General features: G+C 25.9%; 2 protein-coding genes across 2 annotated transcripts; one reads left to right on the forward strand and one right to left on the reverse strand.

The window, feature by feature from the left end:
* Window positions 1–29: 29 nt before the first annotated feature.
* LOC101499270 (probable glycosyltransferase At5g11130) lies at window positions 30–1,297 on the reverse strand. The gene is made up of 2 exons (XM_012715284.3): window positions 947–1,297; window positions 30–821 (listed from the first exon to the last, which is right to left on the reverse strand). Exons 1-2 carry the CDS (start codon window positions 1,286–1,288, stop codon window positions 162–164), a joined length of 1,002 nt encoding a protein of 333 aa, XP_012570738.1. The 5' UTR covers window positions 1,289–1,297; the 3' UTR covers window positions 30–161.
* Window positions 1,298–17,688: 16,391 nt separating this feature from the next.
* LOC101490492 (uncharacterized transporter C405.03c) lies at window positions 17,689–22,166 on the forward strand. The gene is made up of 8 exons (XM_004498695.4): window positions 17,689–18,068; window positions 19,226–19,621; window positions 19,724–19,938; window positions 20,137–20,207; window positions 20,300–20,401; window positions 20,848–20,965; window positions 21,058–21,193; window positions 21,700–22,166. The coding sequence occupies exons 1-8, from the start codon at window positions 17,988–17,990 to the stop codon at window positions 21,760–21,762; spliced, it is 1,182 nt and encodes a 393-aa protein (XP_004498752.1). The 5' UTR covers window positions 17,689–17,987; the 3' UTR covers window positions 21,763–22,166.
* Window positions 22,167–22,407: the final 241 nt, after the last annotated feature.

A 22,407-nucleotide genomic window follows, 5' to 3' on the forward strand; every position in this document is an offset into this window, starting at 1 on the left:
AGGGAAAGACGAGAAAGGCATAATACATATGAATTAAAACATTGTGTTATCATATATTCAGAAATTGGATAAAAATATCCATAACAAATACTCTATAGTTGAAGAAAGTATATAGTATATGAAGTTGAATAGTGGAGTTAAAAGTTAAGTGAATAGTGGAGTTAAAACAACTTTGAATTAAGTCTCCTAAGCCACAAAGAGTGCATAACCATATAGAAAATATCATAAGGTTTAGCTGGCCTATGAAGCATGAAATGTCTTTGCACCTTAATAACATTCCTTTGCTTCTCCAAATAATCCTCAAAAGAAATCCCCTTCAAAATCTCTTTAATCTTAGGTATCATTGAAATAGGAACATGAACCGAAAATTGTGTCCAATCAAGAACATCACTAAATGGCAAAACATAATAATCGGATATAATAACCGGAACACAACCAACATGCATGGACTCAACAATTCTTGGGCTTGCAACTTCAAACCCACTTGGACATAAACAATATTTACTTTGGCCCATTAAGGAAAAATAGTCTAAGTTTTTAGGGATATATTCATGGACTTGGATTTCATTGTCTTTGTCTTTCCAATGAGATAGAAGTTGTTGTCTTGCAATGCCATGTGACCCCCCAGCAAAGAATGCTAAAATGCTACGATTGTTTGGTGTGTTGTTTAGGTAAGGTGGTCCAAATTGTTGATAAGGAATTTTTATTTCAGGTAAGGAAATGTCCCTTGTTGCTTTGAAACCTTCTGAAGAATTTGCATTGCATAGACCTCTTATCATGTTCTTGAAAAGTTTTGGGTGTGCAGCTGAAACATCTGGTGCCTGAACATTCATTTTTGTCATAAGAAATTAATTACACCTTCAATTTAATAAATAAACAATTAAATGTATATTTGGTTTCATGATAATTAAGATTGACAAAATAATCAATTAATGAAAAAACGTACCCAATCATGGCAAGAGAGAAGAAAATGATCAGCTCCTCTACTATGATTCCAGTGTGGATATCTATGAGAAATCAAATCAATGTAATCTTTGACAATGTTTTGAAGACGTTCTCGAGAATAATTGTCGTAAGGCCAATACACATATTGTACAATATTAGTCACACTAACTGGAACATAAAAAGCAATGGCCTCATTGGGATTTTTAGTTAGGAATGGACTCTTCCCACTCACTAATTCATCTAAAAATTGACCTTCAATTGAATATATATCATTCATTGGTCCATCATGGAAAATTGGTGGCTCTCCTTCCTCGTATACCCATATTTTGAAATGTTTCTCCATCTCTTTGTGACTCCTATATACAAAACATGTCCATCAACTTGGTTAATAAAAAATATTATTCATAAAAAATGTTATTTCAATGTATAACTTTAATTATTTTGTCTTACTATATCATTCAATTATTATTATATACACTATTTTTAAAATATTAATTCTACTTTATATTATAATTATAGAAAACGCACTAATAATTAATAAAGATAATTTAATAAAATAATTATTTTTTTAATTATTATATTTTTTAATATACGTGTGAAAATATTTAAACAATATTTTTTTCTAAAAAATAATTTATTTTAAAACGAAGAGTATATATAGCAATTATGCCACTATAGCGTAGAGTGTACTCAATAGCTTTACTTTTTTTTTTTTTTCCTCTAGTAGTTTATTTTTTGGTTATGGAAATGTTTAAGCCACCATAGGCAAATTTCTAAATCAAAAGTTTTTTTTTTTTTTTTTTTTCCTCTAGTAGTTTATTTTTTGGTTATGGAAATGTTTAAGCCACCATAGGCAAATTTCTAAAATTGGTAACTACAGTCCATAAGCTAATGATTTTTTAGGGTGGGGCCCACATCCAAGTTATAGTACCTTACTAGTTATGGGGATATGAATACAAGGCAAAAGAGGATAAATATGTTTAAGAATAATTTTTTTTGGCAGTAAAATATTAATTCATTAAAATATAAATCTCTTAATAAATATTCTTTCATATAAACAAATTAAAAATAGATTCTCAAATCGTATATTTAATATTAATCCAATCATCTACGGTTGTACTATAAAGATTAAAAAATACAAAGAGTAAACACTCCTATATAATTTTCAAAAATAAGCAATGTTTAAAAAATTGGACTCAGACGCTCAACGGATGATAACGTTAGTTTAAAATTTAAAGATTTAATTGAAATTTAATTGGACTCAAACAATAATAGTTAAATAATTTTTTTACTTTTTAATATAATATATATTAATAATATCGAACAAAAATAATATAAAATTCAAAATAATATAATTTAATAGGTCAAAGTGAGTTAAAAGTGTCATAAATCATAACATATTACATGTAAAATTGTCAAAAAAAAAATAAGTAATTAAGTGATATTTCAACTGATAAAATATTAATATTATTAAGTCGTTATATATTATATCTCAAGTTCAAACTAAAAATTTCACAGCTGTATGTAAGCTTTTTAGTTATCTACGAATAAAAAGTTATAATATTCGTTTATAACTAAAATAATAATATTTATTTACAAAAAAAAAGTATTATTTGATTCAAAATTGCCACTAAAAGAAATTAAAAAAATTGTCAAAATACTTAAAAAGTAAAAAATAAATAAATTGATTTTGGTCATTTTAAAAAGAATGTGTTTTTTTATGAACCATATCCAATTTATTATCGATTTTTCCAAATTTATTCTAATTCTTAATTGGTTCTGACGATTTCCCCTAATATTTTTGTTGGACGGTTTCGAAGATTAATAAATGAGACCGCAAATCGATTATCGATTCAACCGATATTATAATTCATAACATTTGAAAATAAGAGCAATGCAAATACTAAACTACTCAGTGTCAATATAAAAAAGAAAAAATTATAAAAATTATAAATGTATTATCATTTAGTTTTATAGCATATCATTATTCGAAGATAAACAAGTAAAAAATAAATAAATAATGATCTTATAAAAAAACCCATCTAATAAAAAAATTAACTAAAAAGACAATAAAAGAAATAATTATTAAAAATAAAAATTTATCTCCAGTTAATTTTTTTATTACATTATTATTTTAAAATAAATAATTAGATTTAAAATAAATAAATAATTAAAATAAATAAATATAACTATATTTTTTGTGCAAAAAAATATATGGTACCTTAGTAAAAATTAAATAACTATTTTATAAAAAAAATTACTACCAACAAAATCAATACTATCATCATTAGGTGATAAAAATAATAATTTGTTATGTACAAATTTTTTGTTCAATCTTTTATACTACATTCTAATCATTATTATATAGAAAACCACTCAACCATATATTCTTTTTTTAACTATATATTATATTTGATTTTCCCACTATAAAAATAAGAAAAGAGAACATTAACAAAAATTAATATTAAAAAACATCAAAATTGCTCTCTACAATTCCAAACATTAGAAAAAAAATATAAAATAAATATTTATTATTAATAAATATTAAAAACATATTAGATGAATACTAATAACTGAACCTAAAGAAAGACCAGACACATATTTGTTTATGAAATATATATATAAAAAAAGTGATAAAAATTTGTTATTAGTAAATATTATAAAAACTCTAAACAAATATCTCTCATTGATAAATATTAAAAAAATATAAGACATATATTTAAAACTCATAAATATAAGGAATTACAAAATAAATATTTATTAAAATAAACTTTTTTATTTAATATCTAAATAATACACATAAAATATCAATTACGCGTCACATGGAGTTCTTACTAGTATATAATAAAGTATGATTAAAAACACAAATTTAATTGTGGTATTACACAATAGAATAGACACATGGAGGCTATATATATATAGGCTTTCACAAAAATTAACAAACTCAATTGGTATAATTACTTTAGTGTGTTAGCCATACGTTTGACGCATGCTATGTACGCTCTCTTGCATTTTCATTATCACGTTGGCCCAAAAATTCATGCCACCCATTCTAGAGGAACACTACATTAATCAATTATAATTATAATGATAATGCAGGCTATGTTATGGTAATAGTAACTGTTAATATTACCATTTTAAAATAATTGTTACTGTCAATTTTGTTTTTACATTATCTTTCATTTTGTGAAAATAATATAGGTTACTAGTTATATTTTAATATTTCATTCATTTAAGTATGTTTTTATTCATTCAAATAAAATATAGAAAATCAAGTGAAAAGGTAAGTAGTTAATAAAAAAAAAATTATTTTTGGAATTTTAGAAGTGTCTAAATACACTTATTACTTTATTAGTATTTTCCTATAGTGATTATCTATATATATATTTTCCTATTTTTAAATCAATTTAATTTTAAAAATAATCATATTTAAATTATAAATCGTATTTAATTACATTCTCAATTTCTATTCAAAATTTTAAATTCTTTTGGTCAAATTCATAACTTTAAATGATATAATTATTTAGATAGTTAGCAAGGAAAAGAAAGATCCAAAAAGAAATTTTAAATTCTAATGTTTGAACTTTGCACATGATGATACATTGTATAAACAAAGTTAAAACAAAAGACATAGTAATTAACAATAAAAAAACAAAATTAGTTTATAATAATAACATTAATTAATATTGGACTTAACTGATGAAAGGCATAAGGATTTCTGTAGACGGATCCCATTGGAAGAAAATCACCCTCTTGAAATGAACCATAGCTTTTTTTATGAACAGCTTCTAGAATATTTGAACGACATCTTGCTAATATTTTTTCTACCTTCATGATATCACTCAATTCCTTCCTCTGCATGCCAATGGTATAAAATTATTATTATTATATATATACAACAATTAACATTCTAATGAATCCATAACTTGGAATTAAAACTTACATTATCATCGTTGTTGTTTTTTCCGCTTGAATTGTTGAAATATTTCCAATGATGCAAAAAGTAAGAAGGGTTGCAAAAGTGAGAAACTAATGGAGCAATACTTGGAGATGAAGAAGAAGAGAAAGTACAAATGTTTTGGTAATAATATGTGATGAAAGTGAGAGAAATTATGAGAAACAAAAAAGGGTATATTACAAATGAGGTTTTGCAAGAGAAGAAACCACTAGCCATGGCCTAATTCGTTACCACAAGTTGAATTATGTGAAACTTATGAGTTTTCTAGAAAAACAAATTTTATTTTTGAAGGTACATCTTACATATGGAGATGGAGGATCATAAGCTTTTTTACAAGCATCAATTACTCAAACACATGGGAATCTATTTATATGCTACACTTAGGAAAAAAAATCAACATTAGTATTGTGATATATGTTGTGTATCTATTAAATGGTGAGTTGGAAATAATCAGAATACCATCATTAAAATAAGGGAAAAAGAAGATTGAAATTTTAAATGTTATTTAGATCTTTATATACAAAAGTTGGTATGTTAGTAAAATATTTCCATATATTGATGGAATTATAAAAGGTAATGCATAAATTTAATTAATTTAATAGTTGTAGTTTTTTAATTGGTCCATCTTCTTATGAAAAGTAGATATATTTAGTAATATTTGTGGAGAAATTAATTTTGTTTGTGGTAAAGTAGTTAGTGCTTACTATTGAAAAAGTTAAATACACGACGTTTCAAAATATAACATTTCTTTTGGGTAAAAAAAACATAATATTTCTTTATATATTAATTAGTATTTTCTTATAGAATGTACTTTTAATTTCTTTATTTTGTGAATTTTTATTTCCTTTATTTCTAAAATTGGTTTTTGTTTTTGGTACGTAGCACTCTCATTGACTTATTTTTGTTATTATTTTTTTATATTAAATGATTAAAAATAAATTTATTTTATTTTATTTTATTTTATTTATATAAATTTATTAATGTTATTATAAATATTTTAGACAAAATAGGAGGATAAAAGTGTATTTAAACCAATAAATTATGGTTGTAGTTTGTCCAATGAGTCCAACTAAATTGACATAAAAAAACGAATCTATCAAAATGGATGATAAAATATCTTTAATAAATCGTTCAAAATTAAATGTAAAAACCCATAAATGTGATTATTGGGTTTATTATTGGTTAGTCTTTTAGAAATTAATGGATCTAGATTCTTATTTTTTAGATTTCTTTTTGTATAGATCAATGGCTTGGAACTTGGTGTTACAATTCTTAGAATAAAATTTAAACTTTTTATTGTTAATGGTATTTTACTACAAGCTACAATTTTTTACTTCATCTATTCTATCTATAATGAGTGATCGGTTTATTAAAAAAAATTATTTCAAAATGAATGACTTTTTTAATTTTAAATATAATATTAATATTTTCTAATAGTATCATTGAATAATTTGTCAAAAAAAATTGTATCTATGATAATATGAATACACTAATAATTGATAAGGGACAATTAAAAAAAAATTATTCTCTTCTTAAGCAAAACACATTATCCATTTAAAGACTGTTATTTTAAAATTCATGCAATAAAAATGAGAGGAACAAAATTAGTAGTTTTTTTTAACCAAAATTTTGGTAGTTAATTTCTTAGGGGAGAAAAATATTGTTAGCATGGATCAAATTCTAAGACTTCCTACTTATTGCTTCATTAGCATTATGATTCACACTACTACACTACAATTTTAGTTACATATATAAGATTAGTTAGGTTTTTTGTTTTATTTTTATTTTAGTAATTATGATAATAGAATTATTTTCTTGGTTAATTCTAAATATATTTTAGTTTTTAATTTTTAAATAAGTATTTGTTTTTTTCAAAAAAAATAAATATTTGTTTTAAAATAGTAAAAAATAAATATTATTTTTATATATATTTACTCGAGCATCTGACGAGTTTAAGATTTAGTAGCTTAAGTTAATGATAATTACTGTAAAAAAAAGTTTAAGATAATGACAATATTTGTAAATGTTATCTCGACTATCAATAAAACAAACTAATACATAATCATTTGATTATAATTTAATAGATATCTACAGTAGTATAAATTAGGTTTACATTGACATTAAATAATTGTTATCTATTTTTCATATCATAAAAGGGTGACGATAGTACTAGAAAAATTATTTTTTGCAACGGTCAAAATCTCACGCCACATGGTTAAAAGACGCTAACATCGATTTAGCGTCGAATTACCATTGGTGATGACAGACATACGCTAAAACGATTGAGGCTAATCTATAGTGTCGGCCAAATGACATGCTACACTATCTTAGCATCGATCAGACTGACTCTACGCTGACGTTACCACAAAAAATAAAGCATCTGACCTAGCGTCGGTCCAACCGACGCCAAAGGTAACTAATAAAAATTACCAATGAAATAAAAGTCAACTTTATAAATAATATAGCGTCCGTTAGATCGACGCTATGGTCAACATTTAAAACAAAACATGCAGTGTTGGACACATCGACGCTAAATATAAATTGCTTTATTTTTTTTTCCTTTTCGCATTTGCACAATTACATTTTTACACTTTATAAAATAGTTGACATTTAAGAAATATTAAAATACTTAATATTTTCACAAAAAGTCATTGCATTGACAATATAACAAGTCCATTATAAAGTATCATTTGTTTTGAAACTACAAAATAAAAATATAGTATGAAATAACAACATAACAAAGTCACAAAATACATCTTTGTCAACCAATGACTACAAAAAGTAAGCATAATTACAAAATCAAAGTTCGTTTAGTGATTGGTCGTCCAAGTCCTCATCATAATGAGGATGCGAAGGATGATAACTTGCACTAGATCATGATCCACTAGTTGATTGACGCTACAAAATATCAATTTTATCTATAAAAAGTTGTTTTAATGCATCAAAATCATTATCTAACTTCTTTGAATGTTCCCTAGCCTCTTTGACAACCTTGGTAGCCACTCGAACTTGGGCCACTACACCATGAGCAATTTGTTCAGCTATAATTCTAGTTGTCATCTATGTTTTCAAAAGACATCTCAATCATGGAATTAGAAGGATTATGGGATTGTTGTATAAGCAATATACACCCACATCGGAGGTTAACAGACAAGTCTCTCGTACCATAAACTTGACTACGGATGCGACTCTCTGCAAATTGTGTCTATAATTTAAGTATTGTCACTCTATCTACCTTTTTAGCACCATCTCCAATTGTTTTGTCAAACTGCGTTTGTACTTTCTCCACAAAAAATTTAAATGTTCCCTTATCAAAGGGAAAAATTAATAAGGTAATAGATGACAAAATTAGAGTGTGAGAGAAGAAACTCTCAAAAAAATATAGCATCATTTAGTAACTATTTAAAACTTCAAGTCCTTGTATGGCATAAAACTTCATTTACACTTCTAACTGTAGTCATTCAAATTCAACTCTTGTTAGATAGACAATGTTAAAAATGTAATTAAAACATATTTGATTTTTATTTAATTTTTATTTCTTTTAAAAAAAGGTTATGCTCATCTGAGATAAGCATTGAAACATACATTGTAGTCCAGTTTAATTATTATTATGATTATTCAAGTAAATAAAATAAAAAATAAACAAGTACCATATGTGTGAAAATAATAGAAAAATGGTTTTGAGCGAAATAAATGTGAAATATGTAGAACTCGTCAGAGATAATATACAAGAATCATACGTATGAATCCAAAAACTGTTATAAAGCATAAAAAAGGTTAGGCTTATATGTGTAGAACTCGTCAGGGATAATAATATTCAGAAATCATATGTATGAATCCAAAAATTGCTAATACCAACTTATTATGAAGCATAAAAAAGGTTAGACTTATATTTATATTTTAGAGTTTAATTACAGCTTTCTTCTATGTTTAATAATAATTACTAACAGTTCGTTATACATTATACAATAAGCAAAATAATTCAATTTTAAGACCACATAAGATGGAAATTCCCGTACTTATAGAAAAAAATACTTTCTTTAAGCGTTAATATCATAATAACATATTAGCGACAAACTAATTTATATATATATATATATATATATATATATATATATATATATATGGAGATTAATATATATAAATCTTATTTGAAGCAGTACCAACTCACATCTCATTCACTCATTCATTCACGTTTTTCATCTCACATTTGGGAAACGTATTCAATAATTATATTCAGTCAAAGCCTTTTTTACTATATGTGGATCATTCTTTACTGAGTTTATCTTGAATTTGAATTTTACTAATTACTTGTGTCATTAATTATGTTAATTGTTTAGTTTTCTAATTATTGAATTTTATTAATTACTTAAATTCATATTATGTGTCATTAATTGTTTACCTCTATGAATTTTTGTCATTAAATTTATGTCTTAAATATTTGGTTTAATGGTGTTATTTTATTGTATATTTAGTTGCTTTCAAATTTGAAATCTCTTTCTACTTTTATGTTTTTCTTAGCATTGTCTTTTTATATTATTTAGAAATATTCTATTTAATTTGATGGATTTTATTATCTTTTTATAAATAAATAAAAATTATTTATCGTATAATTTTTCTATTTTAATAATCAAAGACTCTCTACTTCTTATTCACGTTAAATGTTTTGTGATCCAACTATTACTTGGCTTAATTAGTCTTGTTAATAATAATCATTAATATTATAAAATAATTTTATCTTCTACTTGATACAAATGCATATTATTATGTTATAAAATATACTGTTACATGTTATTGTTGTTATCATTGTCTCTTTTATGTATGAAACTTTAAATTTTAATTCGCTTGAATAGCAAATATTTTAAAGAGAATATCATTAAACTCGATGTGATTATTAGTGTTAGGAATAAAATTTCCTTTTAATTTACTTAGTTAAGATATTTTTTTATATTCCAAAAGTATTTAATAAACTAATTTGAGTTTGACTTTATTTCTTAAATTAATTTTCTTAAGACAAAATTTAACAGTAATTATGTTTTCTTTTTGAACTTATATAAATACACAATGTTTACTTATTTTATGAATGTTGTTTACACACAGTAAGACGAAGAGTTAAGATAGTATATTGTTGTAATTATTTTACCATTAATAATATTATTATTATTTTTTTATTTTTTTTATTTATTTGTTAACATTTAGATTTTTATTTTATGTTAAAAGTTACAAAAACAAAAGGACTAAGTATGATTTTCCTTGTCAACAATTATTGAATATTTTTATTACTATAAAATGTATTTTGTCTAGTTACCTAAATTAAAATATTTTTCCAATATTTATTATTACAATCTAAATATCATAAATTTTAATTATAAAATTATGTTTTTCTTTTAATTTTATCATGTAATTAACTTTAAAAGACTTGTTGGATTAAAAAAATATAACAGAGTTGAAATGAATGGAAGACGTGACGACACCTGTTCTACAAATGTAATAAAAGTCTTTTAATATTCTTGATTTAAATAAAATTTAATATAATTATTACCAAATGAGTAGGAGAGGTTAATCACCTTTTATTTTGGAAGAAGGCGATAATAATAACTGATTTTTACTATCATCGGAAATTTATTTTACCTATTAAAAAGTCTATCAAACTTTATTTTATTTTGAATTGTCTTTATGAGATAAGTTAAAATATGTGTGTGCTATTAAGAATGATAAATGTATCCAATTTATAGAATTTTAAAAAATTAAATATATGAGTTTTATAAATGTGTTGATTTTATTTGAATTTCAATCATTTTTAATTTCATTAACAAATATTAAGCATTTTATTATTGTTGTTGTTGTTGTTGTTATTATTATTATTATTATTATTATTATTATTATTATTATTATTATTATTATTATTATTATTATTATTATTATTATTATTGTTATACATCATTACCAATGAATTGTGCATATTAGTATTACATTGTCAAGTTCTCAATATAATAAATAAATAAATAATAATTAAATCAATTTCTTTAAAGAAATTATTTTTATGAAAGTATTTATGATATCTCTCTTGTTTTATTTTTGAAATTTTAAATTATTGTTATAAATATATAATTCTAAATTTTCTCTATTTGAATAGATGACATTCTCAATTTTGTCTTTTATTTATTTATTTATTTATATGTTTATTGGTTTGCTTTAACTATTACATGTGTTTAGCCAGTAACTATTATGCAACTCAAGTTTTTATATTTTAGTCGAATTGTTATTAATCAATAAATTTTTGTAACACTAATGGGAATTCAAAATAATTTTACTTGATTTTTTAAGAAATGTGCCAAGACGTGTATGCAACTTTTTCATCTGTTTTTTCTATTAGTTTCGAGGACGAAACTATTTTTAAGAGGGTAAGTATTGTGACACCCCAATATTTTCATATATGTATATATATATATATATATATATATATATATATATATATATATATATATTATACATGTGTCTTTTTAGTAATTGTCATGATTTATTATTTAATTAATAATTATTCTATGTGTAAATAAATTAAATTAAATTTTATCACCTTCAATTTTACCTGAATAATTATAACCTTTATTTTTAATTAATTGTTTTGGTGTGATAATTACAATGGGACCATTTATGCATGATTATTTCCTAAATGGACTATAGTGTATTTTGTTTATTTGATTAGTTTCGATAATCATTAAATTGATGTGTTAGATATATTTGTTTTATTTTATTATATGTGACATGTGTGATATTCTTGTCTTGATTGATTTGTTTTAGTTGATAAAAATATTAGTTGAATTATTTAATTAAATTAAAACTTATAGAAATTATATTGTTTGTTAGTTTTATTTTTGATTAAATAAGTATGCATTTTAGGAGATAGTAGAGTTAGTGAAAGTCAGTGTATAAGTGTTTTAAAAATATTTTTTGTCCATCTATCTTTAGTATAAAAAAAATAGTGACTTGACTCATTCTATTACTCTCCTTCATGACAAGATTTAATGACAATTCATGATATTGCATTGACATAATGTAATCTTATGTCCTTGTCTCAACTAATTAAGAGAGGAGATAATGTACATTTATTCATTCTTGACACCATGCATTCACTTCTCTCTCCTCCTTAACACCTTTAATTTATGTTTGAAAAGAAGATTATAAATTTAATTATAAGTTTTTTTGTGCAATTAAAAGAGGATAACAAAAAGACTATTCTCCTTTTTTATATCTCATGTCTTCCTCTCTCTTAAACCCAAATTATGATTTTGTTTTAATTATCTATAAAAAATAATTTTATGCAATTTTTGGTTTCGTAAGTATTAGATAAAAACTTAAAAGGGTGATGTGACACTCTAATTTATTTATTTAATTAAAAGAGGTATCGAGACACCATGCAATATACGGTGAATTCTACTAGTTAATCCTAATTAACTCATACACATAAATACACATGATTTCAATTGACTTTGTAATAACCTAATAAAATTAAAGAAATGGTAACCATTGGTAGCATAATTTTAGAATTAAATGCACTTCAATTTTAGACAATAAATCAATGGTAATATTGCAACGTAAATAGCAATTGAAATTCCCTTACTTTAACAATCTCACGAATGCTCCTTCTTTTCATACATTTCCATTAAATTAATAGTTTGTAAGATATTGATATGATGTCTTAAAAGAAAATTGTTGATTTTGTTTGCCTTAAAGAATTTAACTATAATGTTTTTTTTTATCAGTAATATGTTTGTCTTGATAAACTTAATTATAAAATTTTGATTTTTCTTATTATTACATGAGTAATATGCTCGTTGCCATATATTTGATGTAAAGTTACGATTTTTGTGTTGTCTTAATTATAAAGTTATGATTTTTATTATGATCTCATGAGTAATATGTTTGTTATGATGTTTTTAATTTAAAGTTTTAATTTTTGTGCTATTTATTTCAAAGTTTTAATTTTTAATTGTGATAACATGATTAAATTTTTTTTTTTTTGTGATGTGTTTAGTAGTAAACCTTAATTTGTATGCCTAAATGACTAATAATGAGAGAAAATTTATAGTAGAAGAAATAAAGTTTATATTTGTATGTGTTCTTCATTAATTGAGTTTTGATGTCTATCAATAACATGTTGCTAATCTAATTTTATAGTTTATAAAATGAAAGTTGTGACTAAAACATTTATTCACGTGTTTGTGTGTTATATATTTGAGATGACAAAATTACTGACTCTTGATTGTAAGCATCCATGAGAATAAAATCTTGATGTCATATGCGATTAAAATTTAACCTTGAATATTTTATCTTTGTGGTTGCCTAAGTGGCTGATGATCTGTGTTTTAAATATTGTTATCTTTGTGGTTGCCTAAGTGGCTGGTGATTTATGTTTTGAATATTTTATCTATGTGGTTGAGTAAGTGGTCGGTGATTTGTGTTTTAAATATTGTTATCTTTGTGGTTGTCTAAGTGGCTAGTGATTTGTGTTTTAAATATTGTTATCTTTGTGGTTGCCTAAGTGACTGGTGATTTATGTGTTGAACAATGTTCTCTTTGTGATTATCTAAGTGGATGATGACATGTATCTTTTGAGCATCATTATCATTTCATTACATATCATATGCATCTTTGTGGCTAATTTAATTTTCCTTCATTGGTATGGGTGACTTCTGTGTGGACGCATGTGTGACTGGTTATATTCGGACAATGTTCTTTTTGTGATTATCTAAGTGAATGATGACATGTACCTTTTGAGCATCATTATCATTTCATGACATATCATATGCATCTTTCTGGCTGATTTAATTTTCCCCATTGGTATGTGTGACTTCTGTGTGGACGCATGTGTGACCGGTTATATTCAGATCATATATGTTTAGGAGCATCCATAACTTGCATACATTTTATTGTTATTTTTACTTTGATATAATTATTTGCTCTATGATGAGTTGTTACTTGATTTATTTAGATACATTTTATGACTTTTGATACATCTTTATGAACTATTAAAGAATCAATTATTATTTGGTTTAATTTTTGTTGTGGGAAGATCAATTTTGCAAATAAATAAATAAATAATATTTTAGTAAATGACATTATGTTGTTTTACAAAAAAAAAATATCAAGTCAATTTTTGACGCATCTTTAATTCATTACATGATGAACTACTCCTAAAAATAAAAGTTATAATTGTTTATAAAAGAAAACAAATATTTTTAAGTAATATTTGGATAAAAAAATATGGGGCGTTACAGAGACCACACTAAACGATCATGAGCTTCAAACTTAGAAATAACAACTTTATCAACCTCACTACACACAATTGTATATCTTAAAATGGTGGGGATAGCCCAAGTACCATTAAGAATGAAATCTTTAACTTTAGTCTAAAGAAGTGGTGGACGAACCTCTAAATAAGTGATTTCCACATAAATTTAGTTTTTTTATTTCTCGTATTTTAGGTGAATTTGTCATTTTTGAATACGATATTATTTGTTCGCCATCTTTGTGCGATACTTTTAAATCTTTCCATCTTTTTACGATGTTTGTTTGATTTAAAACGACATAGTAATTTTGATTCACTACAAATTACATATTCATTATTTTTTGTTCAATATATATTATCAATTTAAATGAATTATCGTGATTAATGTTAGGTAAATCCATCATTTCGAATTTTGATCTTTAAATTTGTTCAAATTAATCTCAATCAAGTTTTTTAACAAAGTAACTTATTTGGAAAAAATATAATGCTTTTTACTAAAAAGAAATTAATAGAATGTTTATGATTGATAGTTATTTTTAATTATCCGCAATTTGAAATTACAACTAATTTTGTCTTACCATCATATACCATCTGTTAGTTTTTTTTTAAGCAATAACATCTCTTAGTTAATAGTGACAAGAAATGGCTAGTTCTTTTTTGTCCCAAATGAATATTGTCGATATTTTTCCACTCATGTATATGTTATTATTGCTTGTTTGATTTTATTTATTTATTACTACTTGTAAATTCCTATTTTAGTCCATTTGTGTAAGTTTTAATTATTTTTTATCTCTAGATGAACATGAACAAATAAGAAGATCAACGTCTCAAATAAAATTTAAAATTTACATTATTTTCTTAATTCTTTATTAGAAAGAGGTGGTTTGTGATAATTATTTTTTCTTCGGTGTATTTAAATAAATAACTTGTACACAATTGTCTTATGTATTATTTAAATAAGTAGGATTTTGTGTTTTCCGTATACTTTTTTGTTTTTGTGTAATATTTATTTTAATTTAAATTAATATAATAATTTTAAATAATTATAAATTTCAACCAATAATTTTAGTATAACAGCATTATAAATATAAAACTATAGGAATTCTAATTATTTAACTTTGTTATACTTGTAGATATGTTGTGTTGTTGTGTAATATTTTCATTTTAAAGTTATAAATTTAAGAACAATCAACTTGTTTATAAATCCAATTTTTTTTGTTTTAACAAAGTTATGTTACATCGATTTATTCTATGATGTGAGTTATCGTTTCTTTTGTTTGCTACAAAAAATGAACAAAGAAATGCCAAAACGTTATCTTAACCATTTTATATTTGCGAGAAGAATTTTTTTTTTTGGTGATGTACATCGAAATATTCTATTCAACATGAATAAATAATTGGATTTCGTTGTCATAAGTCCTTACTTTCATTAAAGTTATAATAATGCCATCTCACCTGCCACTTGCCACTGCCAGCATTTTTTTCGTATTTCTATTTTGTTAGTATATAAATCAGAATATATTAAATAAAAAAGTTAATAATAAAAAAATCATTTAAGTGATAAATAATCACTTAAATTTTTTTAAAAATTTTATTGTTAATATTTAACCTCCTAAAATACATATTGAAAAAGTTAAATTTTAACTATATAATCATAAATAAGAGTTATTTAATGATATATAATTACTTAAAAAATATATAATTTGTTTTTTTAATTAACTATTTATGTATAATTATATGTTTTGTTTACAAAATTTATTTCATATATATATTAGCATTTATTAATTTGTTTATAGTTGATTTGTCAATGCTCTAGTGTCCACTTTTGCAATATATATATATATTTAATGACCCATTAACTAACAAGATTGTTAAGGAAAGGTTCACTCTACCCTTTCTAATTGATTGCTCTAGTATTTCATTCACTATGGAATGGGATGTCATCATTTTTTGATCATATAATAAATAAATTAAGTTCTCCCAAGTTGTTGTGATAATCTTGTTGGGATGCGTATTTAAGATTACAATCTCATTTGAATATTAACAAAGTAGTTTTAGTAGATGAAGATTACATTTGTTTTTGTGGTCTTATGAGTAATTAGTAGATAGTTTAAATATTTTAAAATTTTGTATATATTTTTTAAATAGTTCATATTAATAATTGATTATTAATTTTTGTAAATGCATGTTTGAATATTTTTATAAAACAATTTATTTATTTTATATTTTTTAAGAAGTCAAAGTATAAAGAAAATCATTTTTTTTTTAATTATTTTAGAATTTTATTTTGAGTGGGTTCTATTAAAAACTATATTCAGTTTTTTTACTCAAAAAACTATAGTAAGTTAATACTGTAAAAAACACTATAAATAATAATTATTACTATTTGATAAAATGAAAAGTAACTTTTCATTATTATGATTGTATAATCAAATGAAAAATAGTATCTATATTATAAAAATAGTATGATAACAATAATATTAGACAAAACTAAAATAAAGAAACACTCCAAACCATTCTAAATAGATAGACTCGGACTGAGGAGTTAAAGATCCACTAAAATGGACTATTATTAAGATAGTGGAATCTCAACATCTAAAGAAGAAAATTATAAGCAATCACAATTATTTAATGTATATCCCTAAAAGTGTAATCAAAAACAGAAATATTCAATTTTCATTTTGATTCGTTTAATTTCTGTTTATATATATATAGAAAGTATTTGATTTTTATATATTAATATTAAATAAATTACAATTCTTTGCTTAATTATAAATAACGGTTAGTCTTCCATTCGCAAAATTGAGATATTGGTGATCATTTAAATTTAATATTTTTAATTATAAAATAAATATTAAAAAATATTTTTTTTAAACTGTTTAATTTCAATCTAATCGTCTATGCATTAAATAACCATTTATGCATTAGATGCGTAAATTCAGATTCAATAACCACAAAGAATCTGAATTCGTCTGATGTATATTTTTATTTTTATTTAAGTTCAGATGAATGATAAATTATCATATTTATATAATTATATTAATTAAGGTCACATTATATGATTGAATAACTGTGAATACTCTTTTTAACATACCACTTCATAAATGAATGAAACTCTTACAGAAAATGGACTTATTACTACTTCCACTTTATTTTATATTAAACTCACATAACATAAGTGTGAGAAGTTAAAAATTTCAAATTAAAATATGAGTTTCAATATATCAATGTTGTTGAAAAGCAAGACACATTCACAAAAATTGTGATATGGAGTTTGGAAAAACCAATTATTATTTATATTGATTAATAGAGAGAGTACTATTTAAAGATGTAATTCTATCACAGTTTGACAAAGTAAAAATGGAAAAAAAAAAGAAATTCAATAAAATACATACTTTGAATAGAGTAAGCGTAACGTTGAAACTCATACACATAAAAATACAGAAAAATATATTTTTATATTTTATAGTATTAATTAATTAATTAATGTTTCCCTCTGTTTCTCTTTCTTCCAACCATTTTCCTTTTTCTGTTGTTGCAAGATTTCTTCTTTCAACCTCTTTTCTCTTACAACAATTTTGCAAAATCTTCTTCTTCTTCTTCTTCTTCTTCTTCTCACACATAGTAGCTTGTTCAATTTCTACGTAAAGGTTGAAACTTTTTCACATATGATTATTGTATTGACAATTTGTTGAATTGAAGGTTGATTCTGGGATCTGGCAGAAGCAGAAACGTGTGGATCTCTGCAATTTCTGCACTTTTCCCCATCTGGGTATTGTTTGATTTGATTTTCCAATGGGTTTGAGATACAACGTTGGATTGTTCCTCATAGCAACTGTTGTTATCATTTGGGTCACCTCTGCTGAAGTCACCCAGGTAAATTAAATTTATCATCTTTTTTTTTTCTTACTTTGGTATGGTTGCATTTGATAAATGTGAATTTTTGTATGTTTGTTTCTATTTGGCTTGTTGCGTTTTGTTGGTCGGTGGTGTTATGTTTTTTAGACCCTTAGGCATTTTTTAGTACTTGTTCTATTCAATTATTGTGGGGCTTATGTCCTAGCATATAGGACCTTATGTTAATTATTTGTACAACATTCAATTAGGAAGCTGATGTATTTCAGAGATAGATGCAAGGTTGTTGTTTTTGCTTCACGTGACTTGATTTTGAAGCTTTCTATATATATGCTAAGATTCAATCCTTTTTGTTATTGATACACTATTTTAAAGTTTGCATTTCAATCATAAAAGCCTGAAGGTGATGGGAGATCAAATGATTTTTATGTATACAATACAGCTAACCCGAAGACCGAATGAAATTGGCGTAGTGGAGGCATGGTACATTCACAAGTGGAGAGAATGTGTATAGGGATACTTCTTAGTGGTAGGTTGTGGTTTGATCCCATGTAAAAGATACATTCCTTTCGGAGAGGTGTTACTCTCTTTGCTCCGTTAGTCTTGAATAGGATTACCTCTGGTAGGATGATGATACCTGTGAGGCTGTGAGCATGCTAGGTCCACAAGTGAAGGGAATGTGTGTAGGGATACTTCTTAGTAGAGGTTTTACCCCTTTTGCTCCGTTAGTCTTGAATAGGATTACCTCTGGTAGGATTATACCTGTGGATTTCATCCAAAAAAACTAATTCAAAACATGCAATTCCTATTGCTTTGATTTAAGAGAATTGCAGACTTGTATTTATATTTTATATATACTATGTAACTGCGGAGCTCAGTTGTTCCAGTTATATGTTGTATAACTTGTGTTATGTCTTATGTATGTTGACCAGAGGACATTGTTGTCTAAGCGTGAAGATTTATATTTGTAAGTTGATATGTTTGCTTTAATTTGTATATAATGTTGGTATCTAAAGTCCTTATCTGAGCACAGTTGGAGAATATTTTGTTGAAAATGCCATTGGAATTTGAAATTCTGCTCAAGTGGTATCTTTCATTGGAGACAGTAGCGTGCATTGTGCTAGTATTCAAGTTTTATATCAATGAATGATTCTCTGAATTAAATTTTTTCTGTGCAGGGTATTTTTATAGATTATAAGCAGCCGTTTGCGGTGACATATCTCGGAGCTTCTCTCATGGTAGTTTACCTCCCAATAGCATTCATTAAGGATTGGTTCTATAACTTGCTTAAACGCCGCTCTTCTAAAAGTGGAAAAAATGCAGAAAGCGGGGGCGAGTTTTCTGTCAGGAGTAGCTCCCCACTCAAAGGCAATGGAGTTCAGAAAAACTTTGAAATGGAACTTGGGAACATGGTTCGGAAAGACAGTGATTTAGACCTTACAACTCTTGCAGAGACAAAACCATTGGTGGCTAAATATAATGAAACTAATGTGCTGACTGCAGAAAAAGCACTTACTACAAAGGAAATTGCTACTTATGGATTTTACATTGCACCTATCTGGTTTGTAACAGAGGTAAGTAACTCGTGATTGATATTTCCAATTTGTAGTTATTTTGAAAATGTAATAAATTAATAATTAATAATGTCGTTTTATAATTTTATTTGTCGCTTTCAGTATCTATCAAATGCTGCCCTTGCACGTACAAGTGTTGCGAGTACAACAGTATTGTCATCTACTTCAGGACTCTTCACTCTTTTCATCGGTGTGTTAATGGGACAAGACACTTTAAATGTATCAAAAGTAGTTGCTGTCTTGGTCAGCATGGCCGGCGTTGCCATGACAACTCTTGGCAAAACTTGGGCCGCAGATGACTCGCAATTTAGTGCTTCGTAAGCTCTTTCTATTTCATTTGATAACCAAATTAGCTTCATTGCTTTATATACGTTTAAGTCCACTACAATAAACATATTATAGAACATAATACCAGATTCTCTTGAGCTTGAACTTTGTTTTGAAATTCAGCTTAATTATGCTATAGATTTTGTAATACTATTTTTGGGGCGTTGACAGTTGATATTTGTGTTCAGCAATGGACAGCGCAGTCTTGTTGGAGATCTTTTTGGCCTTCTCTCAGCCATTTCATATGGTCTATTTACTGGTTAGACAATTTCTTAGCTGTTTCATTCTGTATTTTGTTTTTCTAGAAGATAATTTAGATGAATAATGACAGCTTCAACATTAATGCCACAGTTCTTCTAAAAAAGTTTTCTGGCGAAGAAGGAGAACGGGTTGACGTGCAAAAGCTGTTCGGATATATTGGATTGTTTACACTTGTAGCACTATGGTGGCTTAGTAAGTTCTTACCTACAACAATGCTTTTGTAGTTACGCATCCAAGTCAAACTTATAAGAGCACAATCCTTTTCATTTAGACCTTGTTTGGATAAGCAACTTAATAAAGTGTTTATAGCATAAGTTGTTTTCGTACAAAAGATAAAATCAAGTCAAACTATTTTCATATAACTATTAGTTGTTTCATAAGTTATCCTGAAGAGTTTATGAAAGCTCAAAAGTGAAAACAACTTATAGATATGTTATAAGATGTTTACATAGGCTCTTCCAAAAGGTCTCATAAATGTTTATGCCAGTTGATAAACTTAAATAAATCAATCCAAACAAGACCTAATTCTTTAATTTATTTTAAGCGTTTTCACATACTCTCCACCAACATTTCAAGAATTTTCTTATAAATTTCCGCATTCACCTGATTGCTAATTCTCTTTTTTATTTTTCGCACAGTTTGGCCGTTGTCAGCCTTAGGAATTGAACCTAAGTTTGCGATTCCACACTCTGCCAAAATGGATGAAGTGGTTCTTGCAAATGGATTTGTTGGAAGTGTTCTCTCAGACTACTTCTGGTACATAAAATAAATTTGATTAATTTACGCATGCGCACATACACAGATTCATGCAAATTCTTACATTAGACTTTATCTAATATTCAACTCAGGGCACTGTGTGTTGTATGGACAACTCCCCTTGTGGCTACTTTGGGCATGTCACTCACCATTCCTCTTGCTATGTTGGCCGACATGGTAATCCACGGTCGGCATTATTCAGCACTATACATTCTTGGCTCAGTTCAGGTATGGTCGTCACTAAATATATATGCAACTTGATGTTTTCTCGGCTTTCAGCTTGTAACAGTGGCCAATAGGAGAATCTTTCTTTCATTGGTCTTAAATGTTTTGCTTAGAGCTCTCAAATGGGCCAAGCCGAGCCAACCCTTATTCAGACTACTTGAGCCGGGCCAAAAGGACACAATTATTTAGGACCTATTTTTTAATAGCCCAGTTCATGTTAAAATACGGGCCAATCGGACCGGCCCATTGAGCGGGGCCAAACTTAAATACCTCTAATTTTGCCGTTGGTTCCGTTGCTGTTCGGATAATTCATGTGTTGTGTTAATACATGTTTTTTGCGTATATTTCTATTCATTTTCTCTTCTTTTGGTGTTATGCATGCTTTCATCATGATTTACAAAGTTTCATAGCCTAGGGAAATTTTGTCTAGATTAGAACATGTAGTTAATCAAAATATTGAACATTTTTTGTTGACATATTGATGGAGTTGTTTTGGCATTGAGTGACAGGTATTTGCAGGCTTTGTGATAGCTAATCTTTCAGATTGGATGACAAAGAGGTTGGGATTATAACACATGATGATGTTTTGTTGATTAGTTTGGACAACACTTATTCTTTTTTTTTGGTTGGTTATACTTCCACTACTCTATTGAGTGTCATAGCATAATTAGTCAATATGATGAAAACCAAAGCCTTAATCCTGTTCTTTTTCTTTTTTTTTTTTGTAATTTTCAAGGAAAGCAACATAAGAGTGTTGTTTCCATTCCATGTTGTATTTGTTGTGTATATGGTTCTTTCTAGCTTGAGTCCTTCTTTGTAATCATGTTCAGGATGAGGTGCTAGCCAATGATGTAACCTCTCATTGTTATATAATTCATGGCTTACACAAGTAAATGTGTTATTTAAATGGAGAATTTCACTGTAGAGTGTTCCATGAATAAAATGCAATTATCATGATCATGAGATCAGAATATAAGATGAATATTGGCAAAAGACTTCATGTAATGAACACACACACACACACACAAAAAAATTAATGTTACTCCCTCTTGCTTATATTATGTGTTAGCGTTTGAAATATTTATTTGTCTCATATTAAAATACAGAGGAAGTAAATGAGTTGTATCCCAAAAGAGGAAGTGAGCTTTGATTGTTTTGGACAAACTATTTTCATGAAAGATGGACTTATTCATAAATGAAAGATATTAATTTTACGA

This window comes from Cicer arietinum, chromosome 4 (assembly GCF_000331145.2).
Source record: "Cicer arietinum cultivar CDC Frontier isolate Library 1 chromosome 4, Cicar.CDCFrontier_v2.0, whole genome shotgun sequence".
In the NCBI taxonomy this organism is placed as follows: domain Eukaryota; kingdom Viridiplantae; phylum Streptophyta; class Magnoliopsida; order Fabales; family Fabaceae; genus Cicer; species Cicer arietinum.